At 37.0% G+C, this 27,765-nt stretch overlaps 3 protein-coding genes and 1 pseudogene across 5 annotated transcripts; 3 read left to right on the top strand and 1 right to left on the bottom strand.

The window, feature by feature from the left end:
• The first annotated feature begins 4,067 nt into the window (after positions 1-4,067).
• Positions 4,068-5,066, top strand: LOC133785722 (uncharacterized). Its single transcript, XM_062224938.1, has 2 exons — positions 4,068-4,248; positions 4,564-5,066. The coding sequence occupies exons 1-2, from the start codon at positions 4,068-4,070 to the stop codon at positions 5,064-5,066; spliced, it is 684 nt and encodes a 227-aa protein (XP_062080922.1).
• Positions 5,067-16,514: 11,448 nt separating this feature from the next.
• LOC133782793 (putative chloride channel-like protein CLC-g) lies at positions 16,515-20,821 on the top strand. 3 transcript variants are annotated; one of them, XM_062222176.1, is made up of 7 exons: positions 16,515-16,883; positions 16,992-17,192; positions 17,293-17,470; positions 18,212-18,474; positions 18,669-18,938; positions 19,032-20,160; positions 20,246-20,821. In XM_062222176.1, the coding sequence occupies exons 1-7, from the start codon at positions 16,705-16,707 to the stop codon at positions 20,378-20,380; spliced, it is 2,355 nt and encodes a 784-aa protein (XP_062078160.1). In that variant the 5' UTR covers positions 16,515-16,704; the 3' UTR covers positions 20,381-20,821. The 3 variants fall into 3 exon arrangements, with proteins under 3 accessions (XP_062078160.1, XP_062078163.1, XP_062078161.1); XM_062222179.1 differs by lacking the exons at positions 16,515-16,883; positions 16,992-17,192; positions 17,293-17,470 and adding an exon at positions 17,790-17,931; XM_062222177.1 differs by lacking the exons at positions 16,515-16,883; positions 16,992-17,192; positions 17,293-17,470 and adding an exon at positions 17,801-17,940.
• A 666-nt stretch (positions 20,822-21,487) lies between these two features.
• Positions 21,488-23,283, bottom strand: LOC133784344 (uncharacterized; annotated as a pseudogene).
• A 2,656-nt stretch (positions 23,284-25,939) lies between these two features.
• Positions 25,940-26,980, top strand: LOC133785721 (uncharacterized). Its single transcript, XM_062224937.1, has 2 exons — positions 25,940-26,303; positions 26,358-26,980. Exons 1-2 carry the CDS (start codon positions 25,940-25,942, stop codon positions 26,978-26,980), a joined length of 987 nt encoding a protein of 328 aa, XP_062080921.1.
• The last annotated feature ends 785 nt before the right edge of the window (positions 26,981-27,765 follow it).

Below are 27,765 nucleotides of genomic sequence, written 5' to 3'. Positions count from 1 at the left end.
ACATTGTAAATAAGGAGGGGATTAAAGTGGATCCGGCCAAGAATGAGGCGACCAAGGATTGGCCAAGGCCAAAGAATGCTTCAGAGGTTAGAAGTTTCCTTGGGTTGGCAGGTTATTACAGACATTTCATGGAAGGGCTCTCAAAGATTGCCACTTCATTGACTGAGCTGACACATAAGAATCAGAAGTTTGTGTGGTCAGATAGATGTGAGAACAGCTTCCAAGAAATGAAGCAGAGGTTGATTACAGCTCCAGTTTTGAGTCTTCCAACAGATCAGGAGAAATTTGTGATATACTATGATGCCTCACATCAGGGTTTGGGTTGTGTTCTGATGCAGTTAGGAAAGGTAATTGCTCATGCCTCACACCAGCTAAAAGAATGTGAATAGAGGTACCCTACTCATGATTTAGAGTTGGCAGCAGTGGTCTTTGCATTAAAGCTATGGAGACATTATCTTTATGGGGAGAAGTGTGAGATTTATACTGACCACAAGAGCCTAAAGTACTTCTTCACATAGAAAGACCTGAACATGAGACAAAGTCATTGGCTGGAGTTAGTAAAAGATTATGATTGAGAGATCTTGTATCATCCAGGAAAGGCTAACGTGGTAGCGGATGCTTTAAGCCGGAAGGGTTCGGGACAGATTTTCAATGCGAGGCTGATATCTAGAGAATTAGCAGAGGATATGACCAGAGTTGGTATAGAGTTGCTGGTAGGCCAGTTTACGCTATAGTCTATGCTGTTAGAGAGAATAAAGGAAGGTCAGTTGGGTGATCCACAATTGATCAAGATTAGAGAGGATGTTTTAGCTGGAGTGTCCACAGAATATACAGTGTCATAGATGGGCTTGTTGAGATACAAAGGCCGAATATGTGTTCCGTTAGACACTACTATGAGACGAGAGATTCTGGATGAATCTCATACTACTCCTTACTCTTTGCATCCATGCACCACGAAGATGTACCAGGATATGAGATCACTGTATTGGTGGCCTGGGATGAAGAGGGATGTAGTAGAGTATCTGGCTAAGTGCTTGACATGTCAACGGGTCAAGGTTGAGCATCAGAGGCTAGCAGGGCTATTACAGCCTCTAGACATCCAAGAGTGGAAATGGGAGGACATCACGATGGATTTCGTGGTGGGGTTACCCAGGACTGTGGGTCAACATGATTCAGTATGGGTTATTGTGGATCGATACACTAAGTCAACTCACTTCTTACCAATGTGGACTACTTATACAGTTGACCAGTTCGCAGATCTCTATGTGAGAGAGATTGGGCACCTTCATGGGGCACCGAGGTCGATCGTGTCAGACTGGGATCCCACATTCACTTCCAAGTTCTGGGGAAGTTTATAGAGGGCCATAAGAAAACAGTTGAAGTTCAATACTACTTATCATCCTCAAACAGATGGACAATCTGAGAGGATGATCCAGATATTAGAAGACATGCTGTGAGCATGTGTGCTAGACTTTGGTGGATCCTGGAGTAAGTATCTACCTTCGATAGAGTTTTCCTGCAACAAAAGCTATGAGTCGACTATTGGGATGGCTCCTTATGAGATGTTGTATGGTAGGAAATGTAGATCTCCCGTTCATTGGGATGAGACAGGAGAAAGGAGATACTTGGGTCCTGAGGCAGTTCAGAGGACCAATGAGGCCATTGAGAAGATTAGAGCTTGGATGCTTGCTTCTCAAAGCAAACAGAAAAGTTATGCAGATCCCAAACGCAGGAATGTAGAGTTCCAAGTGGGAGACTGTCTTTCTTAGAGTCTCACCATGGAAAGGGGTGAGAAGATTTGGGAAGAAGGGCAAGTTGAGCCCTAGGTTTGTAGGTCCATTTGAGATCCTCGAGAGGATTGGTCAGGTGGCCTACAAGTTGGCCTTACCACCGACATTATCGGCCATGCATAACGTATTTCATATCTTAGCTCTTCGGAGGTATGTGTCAGATGTGACTCATGTTTTGAGTTACGAGGATCTGGAGCTTGGGGTAGATCTCTCCTATGAGGAACAGCCAGTCCAGATACTAGACAGAAAGGACAAGGTCCTATACCCATACCTTTGGTTAAGGTACTATGGAGGAACAGCAAGGTCGATGAAGCGACCAGGGAGCTGGATTCAGATATGTGGAGATGTTTCAAGTGTTTTTAGATTTGGGTTATGTTGTTAAACTGGTGGTAATGTTGTGGTGATGATTGGTGGTGACTTTAGGATTGGTTTGATGAAGGTTTGGCTGAGTTTGAATTGAAAAATATGCAGGGGAGTTGGGTTCATGGGGTCAAGTCGCAACCGAGTTCATTCAAGTCGCGACTTGAATATGTTTCAGAGCCTCCCTTGGGCTCTATCTAGCAGGCACGCCGCGACCGTCAGGGTCAAGTTGTGACCCGCCCCTGGCACCCCAGACAGGGGGCTCTCTGTCTTGGGGGCAGGTCGCGACCCGCCTGTGCCTTTTGCGTCAGGATGGGTTTTAATGACATTTAGGCACGGGTTTTCATTTCTCTTGGCTCAGGATCGAATCTACTAACCATTTTAGTAGGATTCGAGGTCCCGATAGCGGGGTTTTATGCCATGAACCTTTTATTATTTATTTTGTTGATGGGATTTCATATTTGGTTATGATTAGGTGACCGCTAAGGGACTTAAGGACTGATCGTTCTCAAGGGTCGTTCTTTTATTATTTCACGCTCGAACCAAAGGTAAGAAAACTGCACCTAGTATGTGACATGCATGGTCATTGATGAGGCATGTTGAGTGCTCTATATATCGACATTGGTTGCATTGTAAATGTCTGGCAGCTTTTCTTACTTGTGAATGGCACTGACTTATTAATTAGGGAACGACAATGGTGTTTAGTATTGGTTGTGAAGTTCTGACTTATCAGTTATGATTGACAGTAGTACTGAGCACTGGTCGTATGGTATTGGCTTATGAGTTAAGAGCGGCATTAGAGTCTTTAACGCAGGTCGAAATGATTAGATCTAATCAACATGAGCATTAAATGCTTGACCGACCTATTGGTCGTAGAAAACTAAAGCGCTTGTCTATTCTAAAAGCTAGTTACTTAGAGTCAAGGCCAAAAGGCTCAGGTGACTGAAACATCACATGGCTTGGGGCGCAGGACCCCAGAGAGAGACTTATTAGTCATCTACTGATTAGGGCTGCAAGCCCCAAAATCATTTATTTATGTTGTATACATGCAGTAATAAGTTTTCTGGCTGAGCCTTGGCTCACGGGTACTATGTGGTGCAGGTAAAGGGAAAGAAAAGCTCACCCAGCCTTGAGTGGAGAGCTTAGGTGGCGATGTGTAGATATGTGGCCGCTTGACCACCATGGCCAAGGTGTTTCTTAGGGGAACTAGGGTTTAACCTTGTTTTTGCCGCTTAGATTAGCGGGTTGTAACTTTTATACTGTAATGACCATTTTGGATTGTAATTAACTTTGTAAACACTTTTATGGGCCCATGTACAATTTAATATTTTAAATAAAATATATCCATTCCTTTTGACCGAGATTTTCACCCTGGCCTATTAATAACACCTAGAAGCACGTTTATAACCTAATGACTCGTTTAGCGAGTTAAGAACTATTTAAAGTACATAGTGTGACGGCCTTGGGTTATCCAGGGCGTTACAACAACCATTAGGAGGCTAGTCATACAAACATACAGAATACCGAGTGAATAGAAGGAAGCGTTCTAGGACAGGAAGGACATCCCACGAACTCAATTTGACAAAGTTTGAAAGAAGTTCTGCAGCAAAAGGATCCAGTGGACATTGGGGTGGAGCTGGTTGTTTTTTAGACAAAAAGGAGAAGAACTAGTGGGGGCAACGAGACTGACTTCAACATAGACGTGGAGGTAGTGATCACTGGTAACAAGTAGGATGGGTCAACAAACTTGAATGGGGTGGGATCTGTCACACAACCTCGTCGTGGATCATGATCTCTTTAAGTTGGAATTTTTGGGGGCTTAGAAACCCTCAGAATGCTCAATTCCTTAGAGAAATTGTTTCTCAAAAGAAGCCAACTTTTGTTTTTCTTTGTGAAACTCTGTGTAGGCAGGAGAAAATGGAGAGTATTCTTCGTTCTTTAGGCTTTGAAGGTTTGTTCGTTGTTAATCTTGAAGGACGTAGTGGTGGGTTGGCCATGCTTTGGCACCATAAAGAGGAGGCAACTATCATTGGTTTCTCAGCTCATCACATTGATGTAGTCACTAATGCTGAGGGGGTGGTCCAATGGAGGTTAACTGGTTAACCCAAAAGATCGGAAAGTAGAAAATCTTGGAACTTGATTCGAACTCTTTTAGAGATGTCTCGACTTCCTTGGTGTCTTCGTGGGGAATTTAACAGTGTCTTGAATCAAAGTGACAAATGAGGTGGATAGCCTTATCCTAGCTGGTTAGCTGAGGGCTTCCAATATGTGCTTATTGACTGTGATTTAGTGGATTTGGAACTTCATAGGTACCCTTTTACTTGGAAATGTTGGCGAGGAAACCAAATTTGGGTAGAGGTTAGACTTGATTGTGCTTTGGCTTCACATACTTGATTATCTTTGTTCCATGAAGTTCAACTTACTAATTTGGAAATCTCCTCTTTGGACCATTGTCCTATTGATCTTGACCCCAAACCCAGAACCTATGTTCATGTTACTCAGTCTTTTCAATTTGAAAATTCCTGGTTGAAAGAACCCTTGTGTGCCCAAATAGTCAGTAACAACTGGGAGGTTTGTGCTTCGATGAATTGGGAGGGTAAGATGGATCATTGTAGCCAAGCTTTGTTGGCTTGGGCTAAAGAGATTACAGGAAACTTTAGGATCCAGTTGAAGAATTGCATGGAGGTCATTCAAAAATTGAAGAGAAGAAGAGATGTTGAGTCCCACGCTTGCTACAAATCTGCCAAGGAAAATCTAATGGAGATCTTATGTCAAAAGGAGATCTTTTGGCACCAAAGGTCTAAACAATTATGGCTCAAAGCTGGCGACTTCAATAGCAAATATTTTCATGCTAATGCATCTGCTAGAAGGGGGTTGAATATGATCCATAAGCTTCAGAAGGAAGATGGAAACTAGGGTGATTGGGATCACGGTTTAGCAAAGCATATTTTCAAATACTACAATCATCTTTTTTTGGCTAGTTCAACCAAATGGTGAAAGGTTCTGACCTGGACCCAATAGTGATTTCAAAGGATCAAAACTTCCTATTGTTGAGACCAATCACTATGGAGGAGATCAAAGTTGTTGTTTTTCAAATGAACCCAGATAAGGCGCCTGGTACGGATGGGCTAACTCCTGCCTTTTTTTTTCTGAAACATTGGAGTATTGTGGGTTCGAATGTGTTCAAAATATCCCAGGAGTTCTTTACTATAGGTGCTCTTCCTACTCACTTTAATGAAACTCACTTGGTTCTCATTCAAAGAAGCACAACCTTACTATTTTGGGAGACCTTTGTCCTATTTCTTTGTGCAATGTCATATATAAGATACTTTCTAAAGTCCTTGCGAATATGATGAAGGAGGTTATGAGACATTGTATATCAGTTGCTCAAAGTGCTTTCTTGCCCGGTAGGCTGATTTTGGACAACATCATGGCATTCTTTGAGCTCCTCCATTTTCTTAAAAGGAAATCTAGAGGCAAAACAGGTTATATGGCTTTGAAACTTGACTTAAGGAAAGCTTATGACAGAGTTGATTGGTCCTATGTTAACAAAAATGGGGTTTCATAGTAGATGGGTTCAACTTATTCTTACTTGTGTAAAAATAGTATCCTATAAAGTGGCTCTTAGTGGTCGAATGATCGACCCCTTTTTTCCTACTAGGGGGATTCGCCAAGGAGACCCTTTATCTTCGTACTTATTTCTCATATGTGCGAAAGGTTTCTCTTCTTTATTACGCCACTATGAAGAGAATGGTTGGATTCATGGTTGTAAGATTGCTAAAAGAGCCCCCCTATTTCCCACATGTTATTTGCTGATGACAGCTACCTCTATTGTAGAGCTACCTTAGAGGAAGCTGAGAAAATCAAAAGTTTATTGCAGATTTTTGAAAAAGCTTCAAGTCAGAAAGTGAACATGGGCAAGTCTTCTATATTTTTTAGCACTAACACAGCCATGCCAACTCGTGCTTTGGTGTGCCAACTATTGGGAATGACAGAGGTCACACCTTATTCTTCTTATTTTGGTCTTCCTAGCTTAGTTGGGAGAAATAAGAATGTCATTATGGGTTTCCTCGAGGATAAGGTTCGACAAAATGTGCAAAGTTGAGATGGGAAGCTCCTCTCACTGGCTGGTAAGGAAGTCCTTCTTAAATCAAGTGCTCAATCTTTTCCTACTTATGTGATGAGTATCTTTCTTCTTCCATTAGGCCTTTGCGAGGATTTGGAAAGGTTGATGAGTCAATATTGGTGGAGGTCTTTGGCTATACGTGGTAGAGGCATCTCTTGGATGAGATGGGAAAAGTTATGTGTTCACAAGCATGGAGGAGGCATGGGTTTTCGTCACCTTAGAGAATTTAACTTAACCATGCTTGGTAAGCAAGGTTGGAGACTACTCACTCGTGAAAACTCTCTAGTTGCTAAAATCTACAAGGCCCATTACTATCCCCAAGGTACTTTTCTTGATGCCCAGTTGGGGAACAACCCGATGTTATATTATTTTATAATATAATGTAATATTATATTATATTATAATATAATGTCTTAGATTAAATAAATGTGAAAAGGAGTGTCACATATTGTAACATATAATAGAGAGTTACAATATTTAGATATATGAGATATATCAAAATAATGTAACATATTTGTAACTTCCAAATATTACCCTTTATTGTATAAATTTGGTGTTACACAATAGTGAGATGAATTTCATAAAGCCACATGTGAAATGGATGTTAGAGATATGATTTTAACCCCAATAATGTGTTTTGGGGGTTACAAAATCATTTGGGAGGGTTTGGAACCGTTTGGAAAAATAGCACATTTTTAAGTGTTGAAAATGGTCAGTGGCCGCAGCCTGTGGGACAGAGAGTAGTGGCCGCGGCCACAGGCCAAAACTGACCATTTTTTCAGGTTTTTCAATCTTTGTTGAACGGCTCAAAAAACCCCCCAAATAACTCTCAAATCTCATTTTTAATTCCATATTAATCCAATTAAACATCGGTAATAGCCATGGGGGTTGGTGGAATTTGAAATTCAAAGGTTGTCTCTAAACTCTATAAATAGGAGCCTATAGCTCACTTGAAAGACACAACATTTCTATCCATTAAAGTACTTGGCTAGAAACACCTTGAGGCTTGATAGTTTCAGAAAGCATTTCCTATAATCTGTGAGAGATCCCTTAGTGCTTGAATTAGGGGGAAATAAGCTTTTGGACAAAGGTTTCAAACCTTATTCAAGTTGGTGATCCCCAACACTCTTCACTTTGGTAGTGTGAGTGAGAGTTGTTTCTATTTAGTTTGTTTGTTCTTTCTTTCTATTCTATTTCTCTTCATCTTCATATTCTTCTCTTTTGTTTATTTGTATTTCTTGTTTTGAGTTGTAATCTTCTTGTCTTTATTTCAAACACTTTTACTTTACTTGTAATATTTTGCTTTGAGTTGTATTTTTCACCATTCTATTCTTCTTCTCTTCTTCTTGTTCTTTAGTTTATTTGTATTTTCAGTTATAGAGTTGTAACCTTATTCAATCAATCAATATTTATTTGTAATATTATTGCATAGAGTTGTATTATCTTACTATTTCCATTGAGGCAAATACATATTTTCCTAACACCCGAGTTATGCTTGGCATAGTATATGGGAGATTCACAGTTTGATAAAAGCTGGAGTTAGGAGGAGTGTTGGGTCGGGGAAGAACATTGCCATTCTCAACCAGCCTTGGCTTTCGGATGAGCTCAATCCATATGTGATTTCTAGCCATCTGGGTATTCATGATAAGGTGGTTTATAACTTGATGAAAAACGATCCTTGTGAATGGGACGAGGATATCTTCACTGACTTATTTGAGGAGAGAGACCGAGCTTTGATTTTGAGTGTTCCTTTAAGTTGGTCTTCTAAAACAGATCACTGGTTTTGGTTGCATGATGCCACAGGTTTGTACTCACTTCGTAGTGCCTATTGTCTTCTCCAAGTTCTTCATGGGTGTTGGGTTTCCAACAACAATTCTGAATTTTGGAGGACCCTTTCGAACTTGAAAATCCCCCCAAAAGTGAAAAACTTTATGTGGAGAGTTGTTGCAGGTTGCCTCCCCACCAACTTGAGTTTAAGGCTGAGATATGTGGAGGTTAGTTCTATTTTCCCAGTTTGTTTGAAAGATAATGAAGTTGTCATACATGCTCTTTTTACTTGTCCCTTGGCTCATGGTTGCTGGATAGCCTTTGGCCTTCAAATTGGGTGTCGTGAATGGCCTGATTTTGGGAGTTGGGTAGAGCAAATCTTCTCTGAAGGTTTAGGCAAGAAGACTTTGTTAATTTGTATGATCTGCTAGATGAATTGGAAAGCTCGAAACGACTTAGTTTGGAGAGGTTATCGGATGGAAGTGTAATGTAACGACCCAAATTCGCTATTAAGGCTTAAGGGCCTTGAGTAGTGTGCCTGGAGGGCATAATGGGATTTTGTGTGTGACCTTAATGAGTTTAATGCATGATTATGATTTAATGCACGTTATATGACTATTTGATTATTTGAGATGCATGACTATGTGAATTAGTATGCATGTAGACCTGATTATCTTAGAAAGAGCATAATGGTAATTTGGCTGTTTTGGGCATGACTGTGTTGATATCTGTAATCTGTGACTCGAGACGATCCTAGAATGAGCGGGTTAGCGGAAAATTCAAAGCGGGAATCTATACCCGGCTTGGGTTAAGCCTGGGGAGTTTAAATGAGAATTTGGGAAATATATTGAGGTTAATCTTGATGATGAGGATTGTATATTTGGTGATTAATCAGGTGTTGGGTAGCGAGCGGGAATTATTAGGAACACTTGAGGAATTAGTGGGAATTTGGGTAATTTGACTAAAATGCCCCTTTATGGGCAAAAAGGTTTAGAATTATTAAGGAGGGCATTTTGGTCTTTAGGCTTGTTAGAGATAAGTTAAAGGGGGCTTTATACTTAGTGGATTTTGTAGAAAAAGAGTTATAGGCTGAAAAGAAAGAAAGAAGGAAGAGAAAAAGGAAAAGAGAGAAAACAGAGGGGTTTGGCTTTAAAGAATCGGTTTGTGGCTCTCCCAACCATTTTCCTTCATTTTTCTTGGAGTTAAGCTCAGTGGAGAGCTAGGGTAGGCTGATCATCAAGGATCCTAAGCTAGACTTGAGGATTGGCAAGGGATTAGCAAGATCACATCAAAAATTTGAGGCAAGTTCTTGGAGATTTCAGTTTTAGGGCTTGACTGGTTTGAGCTGTGTATTTGAGCTAAATAGATGGGATTTTTGGGGAAATCAGGTCAAGGTTGTGAAGGAGCAAGCTAAGGAGGTCTAGGGTTCAACTCAAGGTCGAATTTCCATCCACGGTATGATTTCTAAGACCTTATCTTTGTTGTTTGAGTGAATTTCTGGTTTTTGGGTTCATTATGGATAGATATTGAGTTAATTATTGAAAGATATGGTTTTTGGGTTCATTTGGGTTAATTATTGAAAGATATTGAGTTTTGGGTTGCTTGAGCTTGGGGTATGAGTTCTTGGGATGCTTGGGATGAGTGTGAGGTGTTGCTAAGTTTGTTTTTGGGCTTGGGAATGATTTGGACAAGTTTGGGGTTGAAATGGTAGAAGGAAATCGCAAGAAGCGATTTTGGGTTTTGCTAGTCTGCAACTAGCGCTACAGCGCTAGTCAGGGGGCGCTGTAGCGCTAGCCCCTGTTTCTGGGGGGTGGTTCTGCTTGTAGCGCTATAGCGCCCTCTTTAGAGCGCTGTAGCACTGCACTGTTCACAGAAGGGGATTTTTGGGTTTTTGTTAAGGGATTTTGACCTAGGGTTCGGGGCTCGATTCCACCACTTTGTTTTGGGGATCTAGGACTTCCCAGGGGCTCGGGATTGGTCCCGAGGCTAGGTTTTGGACTTGAGGTTTGGTAATGGTTTTGACTTATGGATTTTGCTTAGGTAAGCGCTAGGGCTCGAGTAGGATCGTGCTCAAGGAGTCAGGTGATCAAGGCTATCGAATTTAAAGGTAAGAAAACTGTAACACCCGGGATCAGGGCATGGGCCCACAGTGTCATTGCAGGGCATGGCCCTAGATTGTGTTTACTTGCAAATGTATGACCTTGGATGAATTATTATATGTTTGAACAATTATTTTGAAATGTATTATGCGTGCGATTATAATGAAATGAACGGCTAAGGCCGAGAGCGGCAAAGGCTGGGTACGGCCTTGGGGCCGGAAGTAACACTCAGCACATGGGGTGCTTATAGCCAGGGTGGGACCCAAGGGATACATGAGTTATCCTTACGGTGAGGACCGAGACCCTAGGCTTTGGTAAGGCCTCTGGGGCGGCATGGCCGTGCTTGATCAGTCTGATGGTTTTCCTGTTTATCAATGGATTATATGTCAGTTATATTCTGTGCATATGTTATATACTGTATGGGTTTTTTTGCTGGGCTTCGGCTCACGGGTGCTCTGTGTGGCAGGTAAAAGCAAGGAGTCAGTCAACCGGCCATGAGTATGGAGAGCGTGGGGGGGGGGGGGGGGGCGCGTACATGTTCGGCCTGCCCGACTGCTTTGGTTGGGGGCATTTTGTATATGGCTGTATTAACTCATTCTTTTGATAGTTAACCTGGTGTAAATCTATTTTTGAGTTGTAAATATTTTGTAAACCTTATTTTTGGGATCCCAGATGTTTGATACTTAATGTTTTCAATAAAACTAAACATTTTCAAAGAGTACAGTCTTAAGTTCTGGTTTATTCACACTTTTGGTTTTAGAAACCACGTAGAGTCAGTCAAAAGCACGATTCCTGTTTTAAACTCACTAAGTAACGGCTCTAAGGTAGTAGGGCGTGACATGTAAGATGTTATTGCATCTTCTGTTACTTACTTTGATCAATGGAGTACTACTCAAAAATCTGATTCAGAGGCTGATTTTGCTTCTGCCCATAATGCAGGGAGAGTTGAGCATTGGACCAAACCTGTGGAAAGCATGATCAAAGTTAACGTGGATGCTGCCATTTTTTAGTCTGAAGCTTCTTTTGGATTCAGTTGGATAGCTCATAATCACCTCAGAGAGTTTGTGGAGGCTAGGACCCAACTTTGACATGGCCTTGTTCATCCCCATGTCGTTGAAGCTATAGGTGTGAAGGAGGTTCTCAACTAGATCAAAAATCACCAGCTTCAAAATGTGATTGTAGAGACGGATTGCCATATGGTGTCTCAGACAATTCTCAACTCTTCTACTTTGCTTTCTCCTTTGGTTCAATTGTAAAGGACTATAAAATTTTACTTTCTCATTGTAACAATGTATCTTTACAGTTTGTGAAACGTTCTATTAACAAGGTTGCTCACTATTTAGCTAGAAGCTCTTGTCCGCAACCAGGACATGTGTACAGTGGAGTGCAAGTTCCACATGAGATATTGATTCTTTTGCATGCTGATTTAGCAAGTTAATAATACTTTATTCTTTCAAAAAAAAAAATGCAAAACCTATCAACATTATTATTGTTATTTGAATTTATGTTCAATATAACTTTTTATTTTCCGATTTCACATCAATAACAAAAGTAAGTTTACTAACTACCCGAAGAAAGTTACAACTTTGTTTTTTTCGTCATCTTTGTCTGAATTTCAGTTTGAGTAACTCTATATATCTTCCTTTAATAGTATTTTTTTTTTTACAAATAAAATTATTTCTTTCTTTAATCTAAATACTAAAACATTATCATAAATATATACTATGAAAAAACAAAAAAAATTCTTAATACGAGGTTGATACGTAATACATAAGGAAAAAAAATCTAAATCAACCTAGTTAATTAAAAAAGAATGACATATGATGACTTCAAAAATATTAATTTTACATGAACACATGTACATTTGGTATTTTTAATATAATTTTGATTAAATTAATTAATACATATTTTTAGTGCATAGTCAGTTTAGAGCACTATAGCCTAGCCTAACTGTAAAATCTTTAAAACAAGCCATTAACTATGGTGTCACTTTAAGATGCACTTAAATATTACATACTTGACATTAAAGTATCTTTCAACTAGTAAGAGTTATTTAAGACGAAGCTAATTGATTTAAAAATTAATATTATGTCACTGCGTGTAATATTTTAGTATATATTTTAAGTGGTGATATCATTACTCTTGACCATTTTTAAAATATGCAAATATTGTGTCATATTTGACACAAATAATCAATAATTGATATATTTAGCACAAGTCTTAAAATGTGATTGGGTAAAAGTTGATATAAATATGAATATTTCATTAATGCTTATTTAATATTTATTAAAAATATAAAAAAATTAATATTTTTTATTTTTATTTTATTATTATCTAAAAATCTAATTATATAAAAAAAAACATTATTTTACACTTAATGTTATACTAAAAGTAATAATAAAATGTTAAAATGACATAAAATTAATAAATAAAAAAGTAATTAACTAATTAATGCTACTTCAAATATATACTATATTATATTCTGTACTAAATTTGACACAATTTTTAACATATGTTTAAGTGTTAAATTTAGTATACTTTTTAGCATATCATTAAATCAACTAGTTTTGTTTATAATGTGAAATATTTTAGTACTGCATTATCAATATGAAATATAATATAAAATTTGGGATGCTTCATGAGATTTGCATGTTTTTCTGGTGTCTTGTAAACATAATTCTTCCCTTTCAAGAAAAAATTATATAAACATTTTATTTAAGAAAATAGAAGGGATTATATTTTTCTTTTATAAAATATTTTATTTAGTAAATACTCATTTGGTACTCCGTGTTTTATTAAAATACATACTCAGTACTTTATATTTTCAATAATATTTATTCGATACTCTTTAATTACAAATTATACATATTTGGCGCCTCTCTCAAAATTTGGTCAAACTATTTTTCAAATATGACCAAATTACCTATTCTTTTAATAAATTATTTCATTTTCTTTTATTTTGTTATTTTTAAATGATTTAAATAAATTTTAGAATTAATAAAACAAATATTTAAAACAAATAAATAGATTTATAACTATAACCAATTTAGAAATATTATATTAATTAATATATAAGCAAACCAAACCAATTAAAATTAATAAAAGCATATCTTAAAACATAAATTTAATAAAACTAAAAAAACAAAATTAATTTTTTTTGCCTCTTTCTCTCCGTCATCCTTCCTCATCTCTCGGTCATTCTCTGAATCACAGACCATAATCAAACTCCAAAATCCATTAGTCACATACTCTTCTGTCTTCTTATCATCCTCTTCATCATCATAAATTTGACAAACCTAAGTTCTCATTACATTTCTATACCACCATGAAATGCAACCCAAATTACACACAAAAACTTAAAAAAAAAAAATCAAAGAACATTTAATCAACAAATTAATGAATCTGCACAAGCCAAGGGAAAGGGCACACAAGGTACAGATCTGGCGCCAACGATGAGAGGGGAAAGGGCACAAAACACATGTTGCAAATCTGGCATGGTGTCGTCATCATGGAGGTCTGAGAAATGGATTTTAGTCGGGGATAATTGATATTGTGTAGGGATGTAAACGAGGCGGGTCGGCCCCGCCATTCACCCCGACCTGCTAAGTTTCTGCTCTGACCCGACCTGTCCCGTTAAGGCTTTTGATCCGGGTTGGATCAGACCCGCCCCAAATGTGATGGAGCAGGTCAGACTCGACTCGGTAAGATTTTTTTTCTTTTTTCTTTTTTCTTTTTCTTTAATAAAAAAAAGACTAATTTTTTTTTAAAATGTTACAATATAAAAATAAATGGCAAGAAAATATATCATACTAGACATAAATGAGTTGTCTAATTTTTTTTATAAATAGTCTTGCATACTAAAATAAAATAAAATTTCATATATTTCAAAAGCGAAACACCAATTTTCTTCTCTATCTTTCTTAAATATACTTTGTTTTATATATATATATATATATATATATTTGGATTGTGGATTACCCTAAATAGTTGTAGTAATTAATTCTTTTTAAAAATGATTTATTACGAAATAAAAACAACAACAACCGTGTCGGATCGTGATCCGATCCACTTCAATTGCTAGCGGATCAGATCGGATCTCGACCCACCTCGATTTTGCCCCGCTTATTTTCGGATCATAAGTCGCCCCATCAGGTCGGGGCTCCGACCCTCCCCGATCTACCGGGTTTTTTTGCCATCCCTAGCGCCTCCCCATGTTGGCGACTCCGAGAAGGGTTCATGGGTGTAGGAATTCTAGGTTTAGCTCAAACTCAAAAGAGGATTTAAAAGGCACTGGGCTTGGGGTTGGGGAAAGGAAAAAGTGATTAGATTTTATTTTAGTTTTTATTAATTTTTTAATTGGTTTTGTTATTTATTAGTTAATATAATATTTTTAATTAGTTTTTGTTATAAGAGGATTATATGGCAGGAGTTTCAAAAAGAGTCTCAGTGGTGGGGCTCTTTTATATTTCCACCCCGTGAATAATTTTCGGCGTGATTTATTTTTATAACTGTGTATATTTTAGTTATTTAGAATATCTTACAAATTTTTAGAAAATTTTGAATAATCTACAGTGCCGAAAACTAAGTTCAAACATGTTGGGGAGAGATGGAGAAAGAAAAAAGAGATTAGATTTTATTTTAGTTATTATTAATTTTTTAATTGGTTTTGTTATATATTAGTTAATATAATATTTTTTAATTGGTTGTAGTTATAGGAGGATTCTATGGTAGGAGCTTCAAAAAGAGCCCGTATTTCCGACTCGTGAACAATTTTCGACGTGATCTTTTTTATGATTGTGTATATTGTAGTTATTTAGAGTATCCTGCAAATTTTTAGAAAATTCCGAATAATTTACAGTGCCGAAAACTAGGTTCAAACATGTTTTCCACGCGCATAAAAAATTAGTCATGTGTGCAGCAACCTGTTTTTAAATTAGTTTTTTTTTTTGTGTTGGGGAAAGGAAAAAGATATTAGATTTTATTTTAGTTTTTATTAATTTTTTAATTGGTTTTGTTACATATTAGTTAATATAATACTTTTAATTGGTTTTAGTTATAGGAGGATTCTATGGTAGGAGCTTTATAAAGAGCCCTACCGGTGGGGTTTTTTTATATGGCAGTGTATATTGTAGTTATTTAGAGTATCCTGCAAATTTTTAGAAAATTTTGAATAATTTACAGTTCTGAAAACTAGGTTCAAACATGTGTGGGGAAAAGATGGAGAAAGGAAAAAGAGATTAGAATTTATTTTAGTTTTTATTAATTTTTTAATTAGTTTTGTTATATATTAGTTAATATAATATTTTTTAATTGGTTTTAGTTATAGGAGGATTCCCTGGTGTGAGCTTCAAAAAGAGCCCTACTGGTGGTGCTCTTTTGTATTTCTGACCCGTGAATAGTTTTCGACGTGATTTTTTTATGACCGTGTATATTGTAGTTATTTAGAATATTCTGCAAATTTTTAGAAAATTATGAATAATTTATAGTGCCGAAAATTAGGTTCAAACATGTTGTGTTGTTTTCCACGAGCATACAAAATTAGTAATGCGTGCAATAATCTGTTTTTAAATTAATTTTCAACACAGTAAATTAATTGGAGAAAGGAAAAAGAGATTATATTTTATTTTAGTTTTTATTAATTGGTTTTGTTATATATTAGTTAACATAATATTTTTGAATTGGTTTTAGTTATAGGAGGATTCTATGGTTGGAGCTTCAAAAAGAGTCTCACCGGTGGGACTCTTTTGTATTTCTGACTCGTGAACCGTTTTTAGCGTGATTTTTTAATGAACGTGTATATTGTAGTTATTTAGAATATCTTATAAATTTGTAGAAAATTCTGAATAATTTACAATGTCGAAAACTAGGTTCAAACATATTGTTTTCCATGCGCATAAAAAATTAGTCATGCGTGCAACAATCTATTTTTAAATTAGTTTTCAATACTGTAAATTATTTGGAATTTTCTGAAAATTTACAGGATGCTCTATAACTACAATATATACAGTCACAAAAAAAAAATCGTACCAAAAACAATTTACGGGTTGAGAACACAAAAAAATCCTATATAATGGCTCTTTTTGAAGATCCTAACGTAAAAATTACCTTAGTTTTGAAAATAATTTAAATTATTTTAAAATAACAAAATAAAATAAAATAAATTTATTAGAAAGAGAGTACTTTGGTCCTATTTAAAAAATAAGTTGACCAAATTTAGAGAGAGTATAGACATATGTATGTGTATGATTCGTAATTAGAGGTTATCGAATATACATTATTGAAAATACAGTAGGAAATATGTATTTGAAAAAAGAATGTGGTAATATTTTTCAGGGAGTTATTAAATTCCAATAATTATGTCGTATAATAATTAATAAAGACAGGAAGAAAAAACATAAACTAACCAATCAGTGAAGAGCTAGCCGCTGTTCTCTTGCTAAGATTCTCGAATCCCGAGATTTCCAACCATTTCTCTTCCATTTATATATATATATATATGAATAACTCACTGATGCTCAGCTGAATTCAGTTCCGACCTCCAACCCCGACCGGAAAAGTCGCCATGGCCAATGCACTGGAGCATGCCCCGACGGATAATCAAGAGGAGTACGAGCGTGATCGTGAATCTCTTTCCATTCCCTTACTCTCCTCCGCCCTTAGCCAGAGATCGATCCCAAATTCGAGTTCTCAGGCCGCCATTGTCGGCTCTCATGTTTGCCCTATCGAGAGCCTCGATTACGAGTATAACCTCCTCCAGTCCTTATTCTTCTTCGTTTTTTATTCTGAAAATTTTGCTTGATTGAGATGAGAGAGATTGGTTATTCACGTGGTTTTGGTTTTGTGAATCAGGATTTTTGAGAACGAGTTCTTCAAGCAAGACTGGAGGAGTCGTGGAAAAAGTCAAATTTTCCAGTACATATTCATGAAATGGCTCACTTGCTTCCTCATCGGATTAATTGTTAGCCTGATCGGATTTTGCAATAACCTCGCCGTTGAGAACCTTGCCGGCGTTAAGTTTGTCGTTACCTCCAACATGATGTTACAGCATAGGTAAAAGTAAAGCTAGTCTTGCTTTGTTTCCCTGCAAAATTAGGGGAGAAAAAGAGAAAGAATCTCAATTTTTGAAATTCGTTTGCTGGAGTTTTTGTAGGTATGGGATGGGGTTTTTTGTGTTTTTCGCTTCGAATTTGGTGCTTACTCTGTTTGCGTCTACACTCACGGCCTTGATAGCACCGGCGGCCGCAGGCTCCGGTATACCGGAGGTGAAGGCTTATCTGAATGGTGTCGACACCCCCGGAATCTTTTCAATACGGACTTTGGCAGTAAAGGTTGGTGTAACGGAGATTGCTTTTCAATACTTTTGGATAAACTTTACTTGCTCATAGACAAAAGTTAAAACAGATGAGCTTCCTTTGTTGTCCCACCCCATGTTGTGATTAAATGTATTGAAATGAGTAGACTTTGTGCTGAGATTTACCATGTTTTGTGCATAAACTTTTAGGGAGAGAGAAGTCACTGGGGGTTGAACCCATTTGTTGAAATGTTGAATTTCCAACCTGATATTCTATGACTGCTTTTGACTAGCGGTTTAGTGTCACTTACTTCTCTCTCCCTCTCAAATGGCTGGTGGGTACCCACCTTGTAATAGTTGTAACCTTCCGTTCTCGTGAAACCCTGCTTTTCTTACATGTTCCTGAGCCAGAAACGCGGCTTGAATGATTTTGTCGGGAAGCTAGTACTATTAGGCAGAAGCCATTGGTGCAAAATACAAGCAATGTCTCTTCAGATGGTTATATTTGTAAATAAATTTTTAATTTTTTTTATTTGCATCTCGATGATCGATAAAGCTACTGTACATTTATGAGGGTCGTTCAGCATAAAATTGATAGTTTAATTTGCTAACTTCAAACTTTCATGTTGTTATTTTAACAAAGTACTTTTTTAAATATATATATATATATTATTTTCAATATTATGCATAGCAGGTGTTTGCAGAGATACATATATTATTGTGTAGTCCTGAGTCTACTGCTTTGTAACTCATTGGGTTCTGTTTTGTTGATGTCCAGATTGTTGGCAGCATAACAGCAGTATCATCTTCTCTTCTTGTTGGGAAGGCGGGGCCAATGGTTCATACCGGTGCTTGTATTGCTTCATTACTAGGTCAGGGTGGTTCCCAGAAATATAATTTGACATGGAAATGGCTCCGATTTTTCAAGAATGATCGGGACAGGCGGGATCTTGTAACCTGTGGTGCGGCTGCTGGTATTGCTGCCTCTTTCCGAGCCCCTGTTGGTGGTGTGCTGTTTGCTTTTGAAGAGATGGCATCTTGGTATAACACCCTCAATATCTGAGCTTCGTTGTTTGTCTTTAACTCTTACCGTACCTCTATTTTGGAAACTTTATATGACCATTATTAATTTTCTGTAATTGCAGCCATTACTATAATATTGATAACAGCATTGTGTTTTAAACACAATTATTAATATATATTTATATGATTATTATTATTATTATTTTATGTAGGTGGAGAAGTGCTCTTCTGTGGAGAGCTTTCTTCGCAACAGCTGTAGTTGCAATTGTGCTCCGGGCTCTAATTGATGTTTGCTTAAGTGGGAAGTGTGGGCTATTTGGTACTGGGGGACTGATAATGTTTGATGTTTATTCAGCAAACATTTCATATCACCTTGTCGATGTGCCTCCTGTGCTTGCCCTTGGTATTGTAGGTGGGATAATAGGAAGCTTTTATAACTTTCTATTGGACAAAGTTCTTAGATTGTACAACTTTATCAACGAGTAAGTTTTTGTTTTCTAAGCTGGGAGATGTTATGCTTTCATAAGTTTGTGTGTTAAATTCCAAGCTCAATCTTTCATGTTTCCCCTTTCCAGGAAAGGCGTTGTTTACAGAATTCTTCTTGCTTGTGCAATCTCCGTATTCACGTCTTTTCTTCTTTTTGGATTACCATTCCTTGCATCCTGCCAACCTTGCCCACCTGATGCAACTGAAGCCTGTCCTACAATAGGCCGGTCGGGTAACTACAAGAAGTTTCAATGTCCTCCTGGTCACTATAATGATCTGGCTAGTCTCATATTTAATACAAATGATGATGCTATCAGGAATCTTTTCAGCAAAGGCACTGATTTTGAGTTTCAATATTCATCAGTTCTCATATTTTTTATCACCTGCTTTTTCCTAAGCATCTTTAGCTATGGGATTTGTGCCCCTGCTGGTCTTTTTGTACCTGAAATCGTGACTGGGGCATCTTTCGGACGTTTCGTCGGTATGCTACTTGGTCCACACTCTAATCTTAACCATGGCCTTTATGCTGTGTTAGGTGCCGCTTCTTTTATCGGTGGATCAATGAGGATGACTGTTTCCCTGTGTGTGATTATTCTGGAATTGACCAATAATTTACTACTGCTACCATTGATAATGCTGGTTCTTCTTGTTTCAAAGACTGTAGCCGATGCTTTCAATGGAAACATTTACGATCTTATCATGAAATTAAAGGGATTGCCTTATCTGGAGACTCATGTTGAACCATATATGAGGCAGCTAACAGTAGGCGATGTAGTAACTGGTCCACTTCAGGTTTTTCGTGGGATTGAGAAGGTTGGTAATATAGTACATATTCTCAGAAGCACAAAGCACAATGGATTTCCTGTAATTGACGAGCCTCCGGTGTCCCAAGCCCCTGTCTTGTTTGGCATAATCCTTCGCGCTCATCTTATAACATTGTTGAAGAAAAAATCTTTCTTGGCCACCCCAGTGCTGACAGGAAGTGATGCATTCAAGCTGTATTCATCAGGGGATTTTGCAAAGAGAGGCTCAGGCAATGGCGAAAAGTTGGACGATATAGAATTCACCGAGGAAGAGTTGGAGATGTTCTTAGATTTGCATCCATTTACCAATGCTTCGCCTTTCACCGTGGTGGAGACGATGTCCCTAGCGAAGGCTCTCATACTATTCCGAGAAGTAGGCTTGAGGCACTTGCTGGTGATACCAAAGATCTGTAGTGTAAGTGACCATTTCAATTCCAAACTCTATAACTTTACAGCTCTGTGTATTTGCTTAACATGATAGTGCTTGTTATTATTTGCAGAGATCTCCAGTGGTGGGAATACTAACAAGACATGATTTCATGCCTGAACATATATTGAGCTTGTATCCTTCACTGGTAAGGAGCAGGTGGAAGAGATTAAGAATCCGTTTACCTCGTCTTACGAAAATCTTTTAGGCTCTTCTGAAGCTTGTATATATAGATATCATATTGAAGTTGAGTAGGATCACAACAAAACAAAAGAAAACCAAGCCATTCTTGCATTGCACTATTGCCTAGTTATTTTTGAAAAAATTTGGTCGATTTTGATACGTGGTTTTGGCAATTGAAGAGTTAAGTTACTCTTTAGGTGCCCAGCAAGATAGTTCTTGAGTATGTTCCACTCAATCACCTGAGAACTTTCGGTGTGAACTCTTTGATCTCACATAGAAGTGATTATGCCGTTACGAATGTTCGGGTTAATGGACAAATTTTATCTTCAATAATAAAAGTTCAGACCACTTGTCCGGTTCTTATGATTATTATTTATTTGTTTATTTCCAAAAGTTTTGTAACAATAACTATTTGTCCGTGTCATTGACACTGTAATAATGATTATTTCACACATAATTCTTTCTACATAGATGGATAGATTAAATATAATGTATCTTGAATACCAGTAATCTGCAAATCTACATGGTTATTTCGCCTATTTTCATTCGCAAATTATGAATATTTTGATTTTGGAACCCAATAAATATCTCAAGTTCTCATCTGAAAATGCACTCCTTGATGCCTTAGATGGAGTTAATATTGTTAGCCAAAAGGGGAAAAGGTGATTGAGTTGGAGTTGAATATCTTTTTACGAATATTGTTATAAGTCACCGGATGTTTGTCAATATTACTGTTGAGACCATATTTAGGCCATCTCCAACCAACGGCATATACCACAACATCAATCATATTTGCTGTTTTTTACTCCTCCAACCCACAGTAATGGCAGCATCATATTTGGTGAATTGCTACAGTACCCCAGCATATGATGGGGTACTGTAGCTACGGCATATGTATTTTTTTTTTTTAATAATCTTATATATATTATTTAAGTTTAAAATTAATTTATTTTGATTAAGTTAAATTGTAAATGCTTAGATTACTTTTTTTTAATTTTTTTTGTTGGAAGTTTTTAATTACAATTTAGATATATCATAATTATATATAATTTTTACACAATTTTAGTTAATTTTTATAATACACTCATAAAAAATAATAATTAACATTGACATATAATTAAAGAAATACTTAACAAAATACAATTAAAACATTACAAATTTAAACATACATTCATTAAAAAAAACATACATTATAAAGGTAAAATGAAATACACCAAACATAAATCGGAAGCAATGACATAGATCTTACAAAAAAGAAACTACGATAATAATTTGGGAAATCATTTTTCGTTCCGTCAAGATAATCAAAGTATTGACTAAAATTTCCTGGAAGGTTCGTCTCAGATCCTTGGCCTTCATCTATAGCTCCTTCTCCGTGAGCTTCATTAAATCGAGATCCTTCATTCTGAGATGCTCGATATTGGGATCATTGATATTGAGAACCTTCTGTTTGTTCACCATATTTAGATGTTTGTGCTCTTCTTTTGTAAATTTGTCTCTTTTCATTTTCAATAAACTGGCGAAATTCTGGATCGGATATAGAATTCAAATTCGTAAATAGTATTTTATTCTCTTCTTTCATTTTAGCCAATTCAACCTTCTGTTGTCGAATTTCATTCCTTTCTGAGTTATCATTTTCTATAACTTCGACAAGCTTTTGATTTTGCTCCATTAATTTTTTAAATTGGTCATCACTTTTTTGTTTTTCTTTTGCCTTTTTCACACCGATAGGTCGTTTACTTAAATTAGTAGTAATTTCATCGTCATTCACATTAAGATCAAATGAATTCCTACCAGTGGATGCTGATGCCGATGACTAGACACCATGAGAATATGATTGGGGCGAAGTAAAATTACGATCTTCTTCTTGGATTCTAATTGGTGCACTAGTGTTGTCATTTGTAAATTTCTCAATATCTTTAAGGATCGGCCACACATGATCAAATTTGAATCCTCTGTTGTATTTTGGATCTTGTGCTAATAACATCTTCGCTTGATTTAACTGTTCAAATATAAATAAGAGAATGAAGTGAATAAAAATTGAAAAAAAGTTAGTGACTTAAAGTATACTAATATATACTCACAATATCTTCTTGTGAAGCACCACTGGGATTTTTATTTTGAATTTGGTTAACGCATCCCCTTAATTTTCCAACCGCGGTAAGAATGGTCGTCATTCGAGTTTGCAAAGATCTTACAGGTCTAGGTCGAAGAAGAAACTTTTCAGACGAGTGATACTCCGCTTCAACTCTTGACCAAAACTTCTCTTTTGATTGGTATCTGCCTATGACAAGGATCTTGAGACACGTCAAGATACACATGGCATAAATTCATATCTTCATCAATCGAGTATGACGCAGTACGAATTGAAGTCATTTTGGAGCAAAATATAAGTGTTTCAGAAATATGTTGAAGGTGTGTGGTCTTCTTCAAAGAGTAATATGCACTTATATAGGGATGTAAAAATTGGATAAAGATCTGATTTGACAACACACTGCCAAGAGATAAGATAAGAGATCATATCTTCAAATGCAACGGTTGAGATCATAGTCAAAGTAATCCACGGTCCAAATCAATTCGTCAAGATTCTTATCTTTAAATTTTAAAATATGATTTGACAACACACTGCCAAGAGATAAGATATCATATCTTCAAATGCAACGGTTGAGATCATAGTCAAAGTAATCCACGGTCCAAATCAATTCGTCAAGATTCTTATCTTTAAATTTTAAAATATAATTTGACAACACACTGCCAAGAGATAAGATAAGATAAGATATCATATCTTCAAATGCAACGGTTGAGATCATAGTCAAAGTAATCCACGGTCCAAATCAATTCGTCAAGATTCTTATCTTTAAATTTTAAAATCTGATTTGACAACACACTGCCAAGAGATAAGATAAGATATCATATCTTCAAATGCAACGGTTGAGATCATAGTCAATGTAACGCCCTGGCTACCCCAGAATAGTTACGGAGAACGGTGAACCGAAAATTTGACCCGCTACCCAAGTCATTTGGTTAAACACGTGATCTAAGTGTTATTAACAGGTTAAGGTGGAAAACTAGTAAAAAGGAAAGGGTACTTTTCATTAAGTAAATAAACTGCTCATGAGCCTTTTAAAATGTTTACAAGTAGTTCAAGTTACAAAACAGTTGCTACAGTTCCAAATATACAATCTCCGCCGGCCTAAGCGGCAAAAATAGGGAAAACCCCTAGTCCCTCTGAGAACTCCTTGACCGTGGCGGTCAAGCGGCCCTGTATGTACATCACATCGCCCAAGCTCTCCACTCAAGGCTGGCCAAGTTTTTCCTTCCCTTTACCTGCACCACGTAGCACCCATGAGCCGAGGCCCAGCAAGAAAACATAATAAGGCATGATATAATATCAACAACGATCATAATAACCATTCAGGACTATCTATCCAACAAATAGGTGACAATAGCCAAAAGTCACAATAATGAGCATCGCTCCCTCTAGCCATGTGACGATAGGGTCACCAGGGCTTAACTGAATAGTGATTCATTTATAAGTTCGTTTAGGACAGGTGCATGGTGATTAGTCACCAACATAACCTTCCTCACGACTCTGGAGTCGAAGCTATGGACAATGTCCCTTAGCCATGTGACAAACAGTCACCGGGGTCATATACCTTGGCTATATTCATCTGGTTGTAAGCCAGGCAAGCGCTTATAAGTTTCTCGACCTTAGAGACCGTCTGGCATTAATGCTATAGAGTCATTCAATGCATAATTCTCGACTTTAGAGTCGGTCCCTGACTAGTCAGTGTCTCAAACAGGTAAACAATGTTCAACAACATTTAATATGCAATCCATGTCCACATATATCAACCAACATGCCTCAAGTATCAAACCATGCATGTCATATACCTATACAGGGTGCAACTGTATTCACACACTGTTTTCTTACCTCTGGTTCGAGTGAGTATTATAATATGAACGACCCCTGAGAACGATCAACCTTTAAATTCCTCGACGGTCACCTGGTCATAACCAAAATATAGGATTCATCAATAAAAATGATAACTGAGGGTTCCCAGACCAAATCCCAGCCCCCGAGACCTCAAATACTACCCAACCGGGTACTAGGTCCAACCCCGAGGCCTATGGTTTGAATCCCTAAGCTAAAAACCATTTTTAGCAAATTTTGGCCTTATGGGCCGCGGCCCCCAAAAGCTGTGCCGCGGCATGCCCCAAACAAAGAGGCCCCCCCACCTTCCAGACGCGCATGGGCCGCGGCACGCAAAAGCCGTGCCGCGGCACCCAGCCCAGAAGAGCTAGAACGGCCACACACGAACCAGGTTTTCTCCCTGTTCGTTTTTCTCTCAAACTAGTCTCTCAAACCATCATAGAACCTTCTCCAAACATGTAATTGAACCCCCAAACAACATCCTTATCTCACTCACACCAAACCCCAATCAAACTAACATTAAAATCCTCTTTGATTCACACTTTCCACACCAAAACTCATGATTCAAAAGCTAGAACAAAAACAGAGCTTAACTTGAATTCAATGGTCAAAGCTTACCTTAGAACCTTTTTGAACTTCCCACACAAGCAGAACCAAGTCTCCAACCCAGCCCTAAGTTCCTCTAGCTTGAACCTCCACCAAGAACTCAAAACTCTCAAAGAAGGCAATGGAGAAGATGAGGCTATGAGAAGGTACGGGAAGAGAAGAAACTAACCCCTGTTTTACCCTGTTTTATTCTACAGTCTTCAGCCACTTAAGTTCATATATATCCTTCCAAAAAGACCAAAATACCCCTTATGTCATCTTAAGTCTCCAAAGCCACCCCAAGGGCAAAATTGGTACATTCCGCTAAACCCGTTAATTATAATTAACGCTTCCCAATTCCCGCTAACCTCAATATCCTCAAACACCAATATTTCATAACCTGTTACCCTAAAATCCCCGGTAACGCGATAACCTTTAATATCACCCCGAGACTCACCCCGAGCCCCGAGCTCAAACCTGTTATGACCAAACTGATAATCACGTTTAACGATCGTCTCATGTCGGAATACTCGAACCAATCCACACTATAATGTGGTCTCACAATATATCATTACATACAACAAATATTCAATTATACCCTCAATGGGCCAAATTACCATAATACCCCTGTAAAAAAATGTGGACTCACAAGCATGCATTTAACATCATATGATAATATAATTCTCGTAAACATGCATAAACACATTTAATGGCATAATTAAACAGTTATGGCCCTCCCGGCCTACTAATCCAGCCATTAACCATAATAGGGAATCCGGGGCATTACAGTCAAAGTAATCCACGGTCCAAATTAATTCGTCAAGATTCTTATCTTTAAATTTTAAAATATGATTTGACAACACATTGCCAAGAGATAAGATAAGATAAGATATCCTATCTTCAAATGCAACGGTTGAGATCATAGTCAAAATAATCCACGGTCTAAATTAATTCGTTAAGATTCTTATCTTTAAATTTTGAAAAATAAAAGATAAGATTATGTACACTATAAAATATGGATATCATGTAGACCATAATACACACACAAATTAGCTTTGATAAAAGATGAATTCTTATTATGGCAGTTCATCTTATTTATCATCATCTTCTTCATCTTCAGATGATGATTATTATGATGATCTAGAAAATCAAGTGGCATGTCAAATTATTGTAAACAACAATTTTTGCATCACTCAACACCTCAATAACGATGGGTCACGCCGGGGCTCAATTCCTGGTCATATAGTTATCAACCGTGACCGAGAAAATGCTGATCGCAATCTCTTCAATGACTATTTTGCAGAAAATCCTCGGTTTAATGATTCGATGTTTCGACGAAGATTTCTAATGGGTCGTCCTTTATTCTTTCGTATATCTGATGCTATACAAAGGCATGACAATTACTTCGTCCAACGAAGGGACGGACTCGGTAAACTTGGGTTGTCCGGCTTAAAAAAGGTAACAGCTGTATTTTGAATGTTAGCATATGGTGTACCGGCAGATGCTACCGATGAGTACATAAAAATTGGAGAATCTACAGTTTTAGAAAGTTTGAAGCGATTTTGTCGTGCTGTTGTCGAGGTGTTTGGAGCTCGCTATCTACAATCACCTAACGTTGATGATGTTGCAAGGCTACTCCACATTGGTGAACGCCGGGGTTTTCCAGGAATGCTGGGTAGTTTAGATTGTATGCATTGGAAATGGAAAAATTATCCAACGGCTTGGGGAGGACAATATGCCAGTCGTAGTGGATCCCCAACCATTATTCTTGAAGCTGTAGCTGACTATGACCTTTGGATATGGCATGCATATTTTGGTCTACCGGGATCTAATAATGATATTAATGTGCTGGAGGCATCCCATCTTTTTGCTAATCTTGCTGAAGGTATTGCTCCACCCGCTAATTATGTCATCAAAGGTAAAGAATATAATATGGGTTATTATTTAGCTGATGGTATATATCTAAAATGGTTTACTCTTGTTCAAAGCATTCACGATCCATGTGGTAAGAAAAATAAGTTTTTTGCAATGAAACAAGAAGCATGTAGAAAAGATGTAGAACACGCATTTGGAGTATTGCAGTCAAGATTTGCAATCGTGGCATGACCAGCGCGCTTATGGAACAAGAGAGTGTTACATGATATAATGACTTCTTGTATTATTATGCATAATATGATAATAAAAGATGAACGTAATGTTAATGCAACAATTGAAGAACGAGTCGACGTGCAAAGTCCAGAAGTGGAGATGCTAGGTGATGATGATACTCGGTTTCAAGAATTCATTGCTCGACATAAAAAAATTAGGGATAAAGAAGCTCATACTAAACTTCGAAATGCATTAATTGAACACTTATGGGACAAGCATGGTAACTCCGAGAATTAGTTAAATTTAATCAATCTATCTACGTGTTATTTAAGAGTTAATTAAATGTAACGGTTTTTTTCTTACCTCTAGTAATGTAATATGTATTTCAGTAAATTTAATATGATTTTTTTTAAATTAGTGGAGTTTAAATAATTTAAATATTTTTGTCAAATTATTAATAATTTCATCTTATTAAAATAATTAGTTTGATATAATAATTGTGATGGTTTTACTAAAATAATATAATAATAAAAAGTATTCAATTATGTAAAAGAATAATAATATAATAATGAAGAATATATTTTTTGATGTAACTTTTGGTGTTGTGGTTGGAATGGAAAAAATAAAATACTTAAATTTTATCATATTTGGTGATGGTGCAACGGCAAATATGGAGTTGTAGTTAGTAGAATACATTCGGATAAACTTGTTTTTTATATCCTCTCCTTTTACACTTGCCCCATTTTGTGTATTCTTTAGTTATAGCTCGGATGAGATGTGGATCTTTTCATATATCTATCAGA

This window comes from Humulus lupulus, chromosome 6 (assembly GCF_963169125.1).
Source record: "Humulus lupulus chromosome 6, drHumLupu1.1, whole genome shotgun sequence".
NCBI lineage: Eukaryota > Viridiplantae > Streptophyta > Magnoliopsida > Rosales > Cannabaceae > Humulus > Humulus lupulus.
The sequence above is the reverse complement of the archived record's forward strand: the minus strand, read 5'-3'. Positions and strand labels throughout refer to the sequence as shown.

Excerpts from the sequence above, each read along its gene's own strand:
- LOC133785721 (XM_062224937.1), top strand. The coding sequence starts at position 25,940 with ATGAATTCTTATTATGGCAGTTCATCTTATTTATCATCATCTTCTTCA. Across the intron at positions 26,304-26,357 it reads CCAACGAAGGGACGGACTCG|CATATGGTGTACCGGCAGAT; the intron begins GTAAACTTGGGT and ends TTTGAATGTTAG.
- LOC133785722 (XM_062224938.1), top strand. The coding sequence starts at position 4,068 with ATGGAGAGTATTCTTCGTTCTTTAGGCTTTGAAGGTTTGTTCGTTGTT. Across the intron at positions 4,249-4,563 it reads GGTCCAATGGAGGTTAACTG|TTCAACTTACTAATTTGGAA; the intron begins GTTAACCCAAAA and ends TGTTCCATGAAG.
- LOC133782793 (XM_062222176.1), top strand. The coding sequence starts at position 16,705 with ATGGCCAATGCACTGGAGCATGCCCCGACGGATAATCAAGAGGAGTAC. Across the intron at positions 18,939-19,031 it reads TTGTACAACTTTATCAACGA|GAAAGGCGTTGTTTACAGAA; the intron begins GTAAGTTTTTGT and ends TCCCCTTTCCAG. Across the intron at positions 20,161-20,245 it reads TGATACCAAAGATCTGTAGT|AGATCTCCAGTGGTGGGAAT; the intron begins GTAAGTGACCAT and ends TATTATTTGCAG.